This window comes from Saccopteryx bilineata, chromosome 2 (genome assembly GCF_036850765.1).
Source record: "Saccopteryx bilineata isolate mSacBil1 chromosome 2, mSacBil1_pri_phased_curated, whole genome shotgun sequence".
Classification (NCBI taxonomy): Eukaryota; Metazoa; Chordata; class Mammalia; order Chiroptera; family Emballonuridae; genus Saccopteryx; species Saccopteryx bilineata.
The window spans coordinates 257,431,866-257,444,071 of record NC_089491.1 but is presented as its reverse complement, the minus strand read 5'-3'; the positions used below and the strand labels follow the sequence as shown (position 1 = coordinate 257,444,071).

General features: G+C 38.9%; 1 protein-coding gene and 1 long non-coding RNA gene across 8 annotated transcripts in view; one reads left to right on the top strand and one right to left on the bottom strand.

Moving 5' to 3' along the window:
- Positions 1–12,206, bottom strand: part of LOC136325580 (uncharacterized) — a 306,971-nt gene that overhangs the window by 209,369 nt on the left and 85,396 nt on the right. The gene's annotated exons all lie outside the window — the stretch shown is intronic.
- MTMR3 (myotubularin related protein 3) overlaps positions 1–12,206 on the top strand; it is a 138,099-nt gene that overhangs the window by 63,055 nt on the left and 62,838 nt on the right. For all 7 annotated transcript variants that reach the window (XM_066260182.1, XM_066260181.1, XM_066260180.1 and 4 more), the window contains exon 2: positions 9,602–9,654. In XM_066260182.1, coding sequence (XP_066116279.1) covers positions 9,610–9,654 — 45 coding nt within the window. In that variant the 5' untranslated portion in view covers positions 9,602–9,609. The remainder of the gene's footprint in view (positions 1–9,601; positions 9,655–12,206) is intronic.

Sequence of the window (12,206 nt, the reverse complement as noted above, 5' to 3'; positions counted from 1 at the left end):
GGGCCAAGAACTAGATTTTAAATAGATACTTTTGAAACATTTATTCAATGGGTAATAGAAGGCCCCAGTTAACTTTTCAGTTACCTGAATTATGTTTATTTTTTAATTTAAAAAGTAGAGCACATTCCTCATCCTCATCAGAATTAGTATTTATTGAACATATAATTGACACTAATACAGTAATTCTGTGTTCTAATATTATCTCCATTTTACAGATGAGGAAACTGAGTGACCTTCCCAAAGTGATAACAAGTAAACTTGGGGCCACAATTCACACTGAAAACAGTCTGATTCCAAAACCTGTATACTTACCCAATAACCTCTATTGTAATGACTTTCATTAACAGATGGGTTCAAATGTTGAGTAGGACAATGACCTGTTGAGGATATCATAATCTGTCTAGTTGGACAGATGGAAATGTAAATAATCATAATGAGATGCAGTAGGTATTATAAATTGAGCTATATTGAAAGTATACAGTGAACTCTGCAGGGAAACTTTTATAATGAAAGTTGTTTTCAAGACAAGAATTGAAGAGACTACATAGAATTTATCCAAATGGATTAAACCGATATGAGTAAATCAGGCAAAGGTGATAGCGGTAACAAAAGCTCCTGCATGAAAAATTTAAAAGCAGCTTCAAGTTGTTTATTCTGTACATGAATTTTTTGAGCAAGGATGTTTCAATTGTAACTGTGGTTTTGTTTCGTAGGTAATTGAAGTCTAAATTTAATTCAACATATTTGAGAACTAGTTTGCTAGATCATATGGCTGTGACAGTGGTGGCATGGAATGGAAATTAAGAATTTCAAAGAGATCAGTGAGAGTTGGTATCAGATTTTGTTATTAGAAATGGAGTCAAATCGTTTTTTCTCTTGAAGAGCTAGGCAGACCAAGTTTCCCAGTGGAGTAAGTAGTATTAAAAAAGACCTGGTGTGGTTTAGGGGAGGGAAGCCAGTGATTCTATTTAGGATATGTAGAGTTTTAAGATGTTATACTGACAGTCCAGAGTACTTTGGTGCTGTGCTAGCAGTGGAAGTCAGGGGTGGGGAAGATGAGGAATCTCTGTGGTTGTAGCAGACACCTTGAAGATACAGGCGTAATCATCTGTGTGGGGGAAGGACTGGATACGGTTGCATGTGGTCCTGGCCAGGCATGCTTATGAATGGTTTCAGACTTACAAGGATTGGAAAAATAGATCTTATAAAGAAAAATGAGAGAATAAAACAGCCTGAGGAAAGAAAGACAGTTATGTAACAGTTTTTATATATGAAGCATTTATATTAAGTAGCATTCCAGGTTGATGCTTTATCCACTGGGCCACCACAGGTCAGGCAGACTGTTTGCTTTTTAAAAAAGAAATTCATAATTTAAACCCCACTTATTATTGGGTTAAGAAAAATGCTAGTTTAAAGATTTATTAAATTTAACATTTGGTTTTTGTCTTCAGTGTGAACCCATAGGTTTTTGTGAGTTGTTAATTTAAATGCAGTCATGTAATAACAAAAAAGGAAAAATAAGTGATTAAGTTTATTTATTAGGTCCTCACTTAACTTACTACTTATGACCTCCTTTTCCTAAGTAAAACATGTTGATAAATTCTACTTTTTGACTTTCAGTGAAAAGTTTTTTTTTCTTGTATTTGGTTGGTGATCACATGTGTCCTGTTCACATGAGATAAAAACTAGTAGTTTAAAAAAGTGGGTTGGTCTTTTTCTGGAGATGGGTCGAATTGTATGGTTTAAAGGGATTCTTTTTTTTTTTTTTTTGGTATTTTTCTGAAGCTGGAAACGGGGAGGCAGTCAGACTCTTGCATGCACCCGACCGGGATCCACCCGGCATGCCCACCAGGGGGGCGATGTTCTGCCCATCCGGGGCGTCACTCTGTTGTGACCAGAGCCAGTCTAGCCAGTCTAGCACCTGAGGCAGAGGCCATGGAGCCATCCCCAGCGCCCGGGCCATCCCTGCTCCAATGGAACCTTGGCTGCGGGAGGGGAAGAGAGAGACAGAGAGGAAGGAGAAGGGGAGGAGTGGAGGAGTAGATGGGCGCTTCTCCTGTGTGCCCTGGCCCGGAATCGAACCTGGGACTTCCGCACGCCAGGCTGACGCTCTACCACTGAGCCAACCGGCCAGGGCCTAAAGGGATTCTTAAGATGGTGTTCTGTTTAAGACAATTTCTTCTTCTTTTTTTTTTTTTTAAAGAGACAGAGTCAGAGAGGGATAGTTAGGGACAGACAGGAACGAAGAGAGATGAGAAGCATCAATCATTAGTTTTTCTTTGCAACATCTTAGTTGTTCATTGATTGCTTTCTCATATGTGCCTTGACAGTGGGCCTTCAGCAGACTGAGTAACCCCTTGCTCGAGCCAGCGACCTTGGATCCAAGCTGGTGAGCCTTGCTCAAACTAGATGAGCTCGCGCTCAAGCTGGTGACCTCAGGGTCTCGAACCTGGGTCTTCTGCATCCCAGTCCGACGCTGTATCCGCTGTGCCACTGCCTGGTCAGGCTACAATTTTTTTTTGTTGTTGTTGTTTGTTTTTCTATTTAATAATTGAGGAGAACTGCTTCCAAAGAGTAGGCATTTGAACTCACCATTTTAAACAAAGGCCACATTGTAGTGTGTGCTTATTGGAGGTTATTTGGGTTTTTATTGACTTATTTAAAAAAAATATGAGTAGCCCCCCACCTAATTGCCTAGTATATACATTTTAACTAGGCCAGTAGAAGAGTGGATTCTTTCATTGCACATATCCTCTACTATGTACTTGATTTTTGTCTCTTCTCTGAATGTACCTGTTAGCTAGCTGGAGTGGAGAGTTTTTAATTGTGATGACAGCAGTTAAAAATTCAAGTCTCTTTATTGTTAAGTTGTATGATTAAAGGAAAATTTGCATTTGCATTCAGCTTTCTGATCCTTGTCCATTTTGGTGCCTGTTACTCTGCATAAAACTGAGTGGAGGGAACCAGAACTTTGAAGAATTCATTTATAGATTGAGAGAGGAACTATATATTGAGATTCCTAATATATAATATTAATATACTTATTATCAGTATGCAGATTAGCTAGGTTTGGGATACTAATAAACTGTTTTCTGAGTGTGATTGACTTCCAGATTTTTTCTAGAATTACTTTTGAACATCTCAAGAACCTAGGGAAAATAGGAAAATTATGCTCATTTATATACATAGGCATACTCTTGAATTCCTACGGTAAGTTGACCTTCAAGAAAAGAAACATTTTATGCAGCTGTGAGGAGGGGAAGGATTGATATAAAGAGAGGGATTTGGGGATTCTGTTTTTGTTTCTTTGGGGTGGGTTCCAGAGGAAAACCATGTTAGAATAGGCAGTGTAAATTTGCAAGTCTCAAAATAACATTGGTATATTGATTTTTGCCTGTTCATATATTTAGCAGTATAATGCCTGTTAATTTTGCTTCTTAATTTCAATAGTATGATGATGTTTACCTTGTGAGGTTTTTTTTTTATAAATTTTTATTAATGTTAATGGGGTGACATCAATAAATCAGGGTACATATATTCAAAGAAAACATGTCCAGATTATCTTGTCATTCACTTATGTTGCATACCCTTCACCCAAAGTCAGATTGTCCTCTGTCACCTTTTCTTTGTGCCCCTCCCCCCCATCCCCCTCTCCTCCTTCCCTCCCGCACCCCCTCTCCCTCCCACCCCCAGTAACCATCACACTCTTGTCCATGTCTCTTAGTCTCGTTTTTATGTCCCACGAATGTATGGAATCATGTAGTTCTTGGTTTTTTCTGATTTACTAATTTCACTCCGTATAATGTTATCAAGATCCCACCATTTTGTTGTAAATACCTTGTGAGTTTTTTATGGAAGAACATGGAGGCTGAAAATACTCAGAAATTCCTTACAATTCTATTAATGATTTAATAATATACCTAGAGTTAGTACTATGAAATGAATGTGTTCTATACAGAAGTGATTATAAAGAGCAAGTCAGAACACAAAAATAAAGTTTTATATTCTGGCTTGAAATTATTTAATATTAGCTATTTTTAACAGATTGTATATGATCTTTAGTTTTAATCTTTCTGGTCACCACCAGAAATGTCTTGACCAAGACATCATCTATGACTATGCTTCCCCCCTTCCTACCTCTTGCATAAAGATTAGGTTTAAAAGGAAAATCCTTGTAAAAGAAGTGATTTAAATTTAAGAGGTACAAATCAAATTTGCCCAAGTTGCTTTGATCACAGCTAATCTTTTCTGAGAACATGGTTAGGGCTTCCTTTTGCTTACCCAAGATACAAAAAAGGCAATAAGGTGCATCTGAAGTGTAACCAAATCTTCATATATAAAAATGTTAGAGCACAGTTATAGTAGTTTGCTTTTGACTTTTCACATTTTTGGATCAGTATTTCAGCCACTTGATTAAGACAGATGGTCTTAAAAATGGAGATTTTAGTTGTTATAGTGAACATTATCTTAAGTGTTGTGTTGCTGGTTCAAGAGACTTACTACCTATAGAAGACTTGGATACAGAAATGCGGTTTTTACATGGAGTTCTGTTGACAGTTTCCGACAAGAGACTGGATTTTGTTTTCAAGGAGAAGGTTGTGGTTTTTGCTTAGGAAATGATAATATTTTAGCTCTTTATCTCTGTCCTGCAGCTGGTAGAAGAATGTAGTACCCTGATCATGAATTTGTGTTTGGATCCCTGAAAACTCAGACTTGACTTAGTGTTTCCAAAAGGGGTAGGAAAGAGACATAGATCTTTATTTATTTATTTTTAAAATCATCTTGTTTTTTTTATTTTATTTTACCTTTTTTTTTTTTTTGTATTTTTTCTGAAGCTGGAAATGGGGAGAGACAGTCAGACTCCCGCGTGCGCCCGACCGGGATCCACCCGGCATGCCCACCAGGGGCGATGCTCTGCCCCTCCGGGGTGTCGCCCTGCCGAGACCAGAGCCACTCTAGCGCCTGAGGCAGAGGCCAAGGAGCCATCCCCAGCGCCCGGGCCATCCCTGCTCCAATGGAGCCTTGGCTGCGGGAGGGGAAGAGAGAGACAGAGAGGAAGGAGGGGCGGGATGGAGAAGCAAATGGGCGCTTCTCCTATGTGCCCTGGCCGGGAATCGAACCCGGGTCCCCCGCACGCCAGGCCGACGCTCTACCGCTGAGCCAACCGGCCAGGGCCAAATCATCTTGTTTTTTATGACCTCATTGAGTCAGGACATTGCCTCCATTTAAAATTTACTGTTCCTTTTTTATCTTTTTCAAAGCATGGTCTTAGTGGGAGGAAGACACACTGAATGTGCTTAGCCCTGTGAAAATATTACCATTGACACTAGAGTTGCAGCTTCATAAGGGAAGGAACTTCATTTTGTTCACTACTGCATCCCCAATGCCTAGAATAGTGCTTATCACCCCAGAGTATTTGTCAAATGTTGAATCTCCACCACTGTGAACTTATGATAGGTGAGTGCATCTGTACTTTTTGAATTCTCTCCTTGTTTCTATTTTCATTTATACTTGACTTCAACAGCAAAGCTTTTAGAAATTCTGAGATGGGGGAGGAAAAGGGGTGGAGAAGCAGATGGTCACTTCTACTTTGTGCCCTGACTGGGAATCGAACCTGGGAAATCCACATGCCAGGCTGATGCTCTACCACTGAGCTAACTGGTGAAGGCCTGAACCTTTCTGTTGTGTTGAATTAGCCTGTTGTTTGGTCCCCTCTTGGAATTTTACACTTGTGGCACCTTGACACAAACACTTCTGTATTAATGGACTTCTCATGTATTTACTTGACAGAATAAATTATCAAGTAATTTCTATAACATATCAGATGATTCTTACAGTGGATATAGTGATTTTCTTGAAATGTAGCACCATCATTCTTACCCGGGGACTTAACCTGTCTATTTAATTTAATGCCATTTCCTCTCCTTATTACCTGTTGGACATTCATCTAATTGGGAGGCACCTTTTTTTTTCTTTTCATTTTTCCGAAGCTGGAAACGGGGAGGCAGTCAGACAGACTCCCGCATGCACCTGACCGGGATCCACCCGGCACGCCCACCAGGGGGCGATGCTTTGCCCCTCTGGGGCGTCGCTCTGTTGCATCCAGAGCCATTCTAGCACCTGAGGCAGAGGCCACAGAGCCATCCCCAGCGCCAAGGACATCTTTTGCTCCAATGGAGCCTCACTGCGAGAGAGGAAGAGAGAGACAGAGAGGAAGGAGAGGGGGAGGGGTGGAGAAGCAAATGGGCGCCTCTCCTGTGTGCCCTGGCCGGGAATCGAACCCGGGACTCCTGCATGCCAGGCCGATGCTCTACGGCTGAGCCAACCGGCCAGTGCCGGGAGGCACCTTTAAAGGCAGCATATCATAGCTGGCTTTGCTTCCTTGGAAGCTACTTTTTATTAATGATACCACCATCCTTTTTCTATTTGCCACAGGCCTTAATAATGTGCAGTTATCTTTGACTTGCTCTGCTTATCATCTATCTATCTATCTATCTGTCATCTATTTATCTTTGTCCATTCCTAATCATTTTCCAAATTCAAGCAATTAACGCTTTCAGTTTGGTGCCTTCCTCTCATTTTCACTGCTGTTACGATATTAGACCTTTAGCAATTCATATCTGAACATCCTAAGGAACACCCTAAGTGACTTTCCCTCTCCAAACCATTCTACTTACTGCTTTCTACCATTTAACAGCACCACTTGTGAATTATTATTCCCTGCTCATAAAGCTGTAGGTTTCCACCACTGAATGAAATCTAGATACCTTGCTTCGCACTCAGAGTCCATAGTTGTGTCTTGTCTTTCTGCTCTTCCTGAATACTCAATATTCTGACATACCTGTTTCTCAAAAATGTGCTTTCTTCCCACTGTGGTATTAATAGACATCCTTTCTTGAATTACTCTGACCCCTTCTTTCTCTTTACTTTAATCCCACCCAGTCTGTAAGATCCACTTAAAATTCTCCATTTCTTGTTAAGTCTTCCTGGGCTGTCCCTCCTCTGAATTCTTAGCTCATGCATGTCATTGGATGGTTAGCCTTATAGTACCTTGACACTTACTGAGTTACAATGAGCTGTGTCATACCACTTTTTGTATGTACAGTATTCCCCTTTACCCACAGTTTTGCTTTCTGTGGTTTTAATGATCTGTGGTCTAGGTTACCTGGGGTCAACTGCAGACTGAAAATATTAAATGGAAAATTCCAGAAGCAATCAGGAGTTTTAAATTGCACACTGATCCAAGTAGCACAATGAAATCTCAAGCAATCCTGCTCTGTCCTGCTTGGGATGCAGATCGTTATTTTGTCCAGCATACCCACATTGTATATGCTACCTGCCCTTTACTCACTCAGTAACCATCTTGGTTATCAGATCAACTGTTGAGGCATCATAGTCCTTGTATTCAAGTATCACTTATCTTACTTAATAGTGGACCCAGAGTGCAAGAATAGTGGTGCTGACAATTTGGATATGCCAAAGAGAAGCCATACAGTGCTCCCTTTAAGTGAAAAGGTGTATATGTATTGGAATAAAAAGTATTTGTAGGGTTTGTTACTATTCATGGTTTCAGGCATCCACTGGAGGTCTTGGAATATATCACCCTCAGATAAGAGAGAGACTACTGTAATATTGAATACTTTCTAAGTGGAATGTGCCTTTACACATACTATTTTGTGTGTGTTTTTAACAGCTAAGGACAAAGAGACCCAGCATCTGTTCTTTTTTCCTAAAATACAGTTTACATGTAATATTCTTCTGTATAGTTCCAGATGTACAGCCTAGTGTTAGACCAGCGGTTCTCAACCTGTGGGGCACGAACCCGGCAGAGGTCCAACAACCAAAACACAGGGGTCGCCTAAAGCCATCGGAAAATACATATTTATTATACAATACATTTCTAAATAAAATATATATTTCCGATGGCTTTAGGCGACCCCTGTGTTTTGGTCGTTTGACCCCCGCGGGGGTCGCGACCCACAGGTTTAGAACCGCTGGGTTGGACAGTCATGTACTTTACAGAGTGGTCCCCCTGATATTTCAAATACCCTCCCGCCTCGCCCCATACATAGTTATTACAATATTATTGACTATATTCCTTATGCTGTAATTTTCATTTCTGTGACTATTTGTAACTACCAATTTGTACTTGTCAATCCCTTCGCCTTTTTTGATCTAGTCTCCCAAATTCCCTCCTCTCTGTCAACTGTCTGTTCTCTATATTTATGAGTTGGTATTTTGTTTACTTATTTTGTTCTTTAGATTCCACATATAAGTGAAATCATATGGTACTTGTCTTTCTCTGACTTATTTCACTTAGTATAATACCCTCTAGGTCCATCCGTACTATCACAAACCAAGATCTGTTCCTTTAAATAAATATTTAGTCTAAGTAAAGTAAAATTATAGATAACATAATATATCTATATGTATTTTTAAAATTTTATAATAACCTTAATGAAAAATAAAAGGAAAACACATTTAAAATATGTATTTCATTATTCAAACCCACAGCAAAAATTATACTGTAGCAAGAAAAGTTCCGAGGGATGTACAAATCCCCCAACTTGCCTGCTGTACTGTGTTGTTGTACCTTATTAAACAATTTAATAAGACCAATCTTGATACTTAAAATGGTTTGTATCTGAAAGTCTTAGATTATGAATAGCTTTATTTCCTTTCCAGTACAGTTCCAATATGGCATGAGTTACAAAATTTAAATTAAAACTTATTGGAAGCCAAAAATACTACTTGTAAAATGCTTAGGACACTTTATTATTGCATGGTTAGATTTCCCTTTTATGGTTCTTACTCAGTTAAAAGAATAAGTTTCTGACGGTTAGGTGAATAATGTGCTGTGCTGACAGACTCCTTTATTTTAGGATTTGGTTATTATGTACAGTCTTGTTCACATATGTGACTTAATGTCACATAATCAATCAGCCCAAAGGGATGAGTTGTCTGCAAATACTGAGAGAGATCCTTACAAAGGAATCAGGTTGATTAGGTCTTTTATCTCTGTAAAGGTTAGATTGTTGCCTAGAATTGCATACAAGAATCTAAATACATATAAGAATTCTTTGTATGTATTTAGAAATTATACCCCCACCCTACCTCACTTCCCCTGGCCAGTTTTTTGTTTATGTATAAAAAAACCCTTGGTAGAAGCCAGTTATGTGTTAAAACACCTTAAACTACCCAAGTCTAAGCCTAGCTGTCTTGTAATCAATCATATGTAGTTTTTTCAAGTACTTATTCCTGTAACGGCAAAGATTTACCTGAGAAGCCATCAGAATGGTGCTTTATTGATTGAAGAAAAACTTTTAATAGGAGTATCTGTAGGTTCCTGTAAAGTTCTGTCTGTAAAATTCTGCAGTTTCTAAAGGCTTGCTGAGGCCTAATTGGGCCAATTTTCTGTAATTAAACTGTGAACCTTAAATCTGTGATTGACTAAAAAGTCCACGTTTTAACCATTTAAAAAATAATGTCTTATCCTGACATTCTAACTTGTAGAGAAAAGTCCTGTGGCCAGATTTAAATGATTTAACTTGATTTTTAAGATATCTGTCATTGTATAAAAATACTGGTTTTTCTTTTGCAGATTTTCTTATGAAACTTTCTAGTAGAAAAAGTTCTTGGGACAAACTTCATTTGGTAAGTTTGGATTAATTTTGGAGATCTATTTGTCCGTGCACACAATTATTTAAATGAGCTCTTATCTTTTCACTTTAATGTTGACTCTTTAAACATGTATGTAGTTTTTCAGTAGGACTCAAGCAAGATAGCTTTTTTTATATTTAATTGTGCTATAATACAATATGTTGTTCCTGGAAACTTGTGTTAAAGGGAGATTGAATGAGTTGTAGCCCTTATCTTTCGTTTAAAATAGTCCTTAACAAGGAGATCTTTCAAATTGAAACTTAATTCTTGTTTTGAATATTCTTAAATTGTTGTTATATATCTATATGAAAACCAAAGCCTAGCCTGACCTGTGGTGGCACAGTGGGATAAAGCGTCGACCTGGAACACTGAGGTCGCCGGTTCGAAACCTTGGGCTTGCCTGGTCAAGGCACATATGGGAGTTGATGCTTCCTGCTCCTCCCCCTTCTCTCTCTCTCTGTCTCTCTCTCTCACTCCTCTCTCTCTAAAAAAATCAATAAATAAAACAAAAACAAACAAACAAAAAAAACCCAAAGCCTCATTATTAGACTTAATGGTACTAATCTGATGTTTAACTAGAAAACAAGTATTAAAAATTTGTTAGTTCTGTTCTCAGTGTGGGTATTAATTCCAGTCCTGTCCTTTTCATAGACCTGTGTGTATCTGTCTGTTACTATCTAAGTCTTGATTACTGCCTGTTGTTTCTGCCATCTGTTTAATTTAGGAAATTATAATCTAATATTATTGAAAAAAGAAGTTGTTGCTCTGGTTTTAAGTTTTTAGATCCAAATCATTTCCTTGTTCCAGAACCTTGAGCCTAGCATTTAGCCTCTTCACAAATGGGCTTTAAACACATCTCCTGCAACTAGCCACTTGTTTTCCTCATACATCTATTGCACCTTTTGCTGTAAACACCCTAGCCTACTTAATGTCCCTCACATCCTCTCCAATGTGCTTTTTTTTTGGGGGGGGTCTTATTCTTCAGTGGTACCATTTCTGTTAACCCTTTGTCTCAGTGGCTTAGAATCTGGCTCAACTATAAAAAGCTTCAGTGTAGCCCTGGCCGGTTGGCTCAGTGGTAGAATGTCGGCCTGGCATGCAGGAGTCCCAGGTTCGATTCCCGGCCAGGGCACACAGGAGAAGTGCCCATCTGCTTCTCCACCCCTCCCCCTCTTCTTCCTCTCTGTCTCTCTCTTCTTCTCCCGCAGCCGAGGCTCCATTGGAGCAAAGGGCCTGGGCGCTGAGGATGGCTCTGTGGCCTCTGCCTCAGGTGCTAGAATGGCTCTGGTTGCAACAGAGTGATGCCCCTTGGTGGGCGTGCCGGGTGGATCCCGGTCTGGCGCATGCGGGAGTCCGACTGCCTCCCCGTTTCCAACTTCAGAAAACAAAAACAACAAAAAAAAAGCTTCAGTGTTCTATAAACCCTTCCTTTAGTGGTTGGATCAGAATCATTTCTTTGTCTTTTATAGTCCCATGGAATTATATTTCTACATTTGTTATCACACACTGTGTTATTTATTAGTTATCTTTTTGTCACCCCCATAGGATTGTGAACACTTTGATGGTAAGAACTGTTCTCATATTTGAAATTTTCAATTTACATAAACTTTTCCTGAGTCCTAGATACCAGTGTCTTCTCACTATAATTTCATTTTAATTAAGATTTATTTTGTTTTTTAGTGTTGGGTTTTTTTTTTTTTAATTTTTTAAAATTCATTTTAGAGAGGAAAGAGAGGTGGAGAGAGAGAGACAGAGAGAGAGAAGGGGGGAGGAGCTGGAAGCATCAACTCCCATATGTGCCTTGACCAGGCAAGCCCAGGGTTTCGAACCGGCGACCTCAGCATTTCCAGGTCGACACTTTATCCACTGTGCCACCACAGGTCAGGCAGTGTTGGGGTTTTTTGGTAAGAAGAATAAATTCTGTGGTTCTAACAGGGATTAGTTATCATAATTTTGTTGATTCATGATACCATTTTCCCCGTATTTCTGTATAGTAGTGAAGGATTTATATAGTGTATATAATTTGTGTTCTTGTAGTCCAAGTTGCTAAGTATCTCACTTGGTTGAGCTATTGTTTACAAGTGTTAAGTTTTAGTTATTCAGTAAAGAATTGAGTCATTTCCCCTTAAGGAGTGCCTGAAAGATGAGATTCTATGTTCCCTAGGAAGATTCAATCAAATTTTACTTTGTAAAAATTTCTCAGAAATCCCATCCATGGCGTGGTACTGATGATGGAGTTCAGAGAAGCTTGCAGACCCCAGCTATCAAATCTATAGTAAGAAAAGAGAAGTCATTTAACTGATTCTTAGAATAAGAATCTTACCTTTCATTTGGCCCACTGGATTACATATTAGAACTTTAGAGAAGGAAATGTAATCCTAATGTATTACTTGGTTCTGCAGTGTTTAATTTTTACATTGCCATTTTAATTTAAATGTTTATAGATTTTTAACTTTAGAATTGTTACTAATTTTAGATAAGCATCTAAAATTTTGCAAAACAGAATGAAAAAGTGTTATATTTTTACCTGAGGAAACATGGTTGAG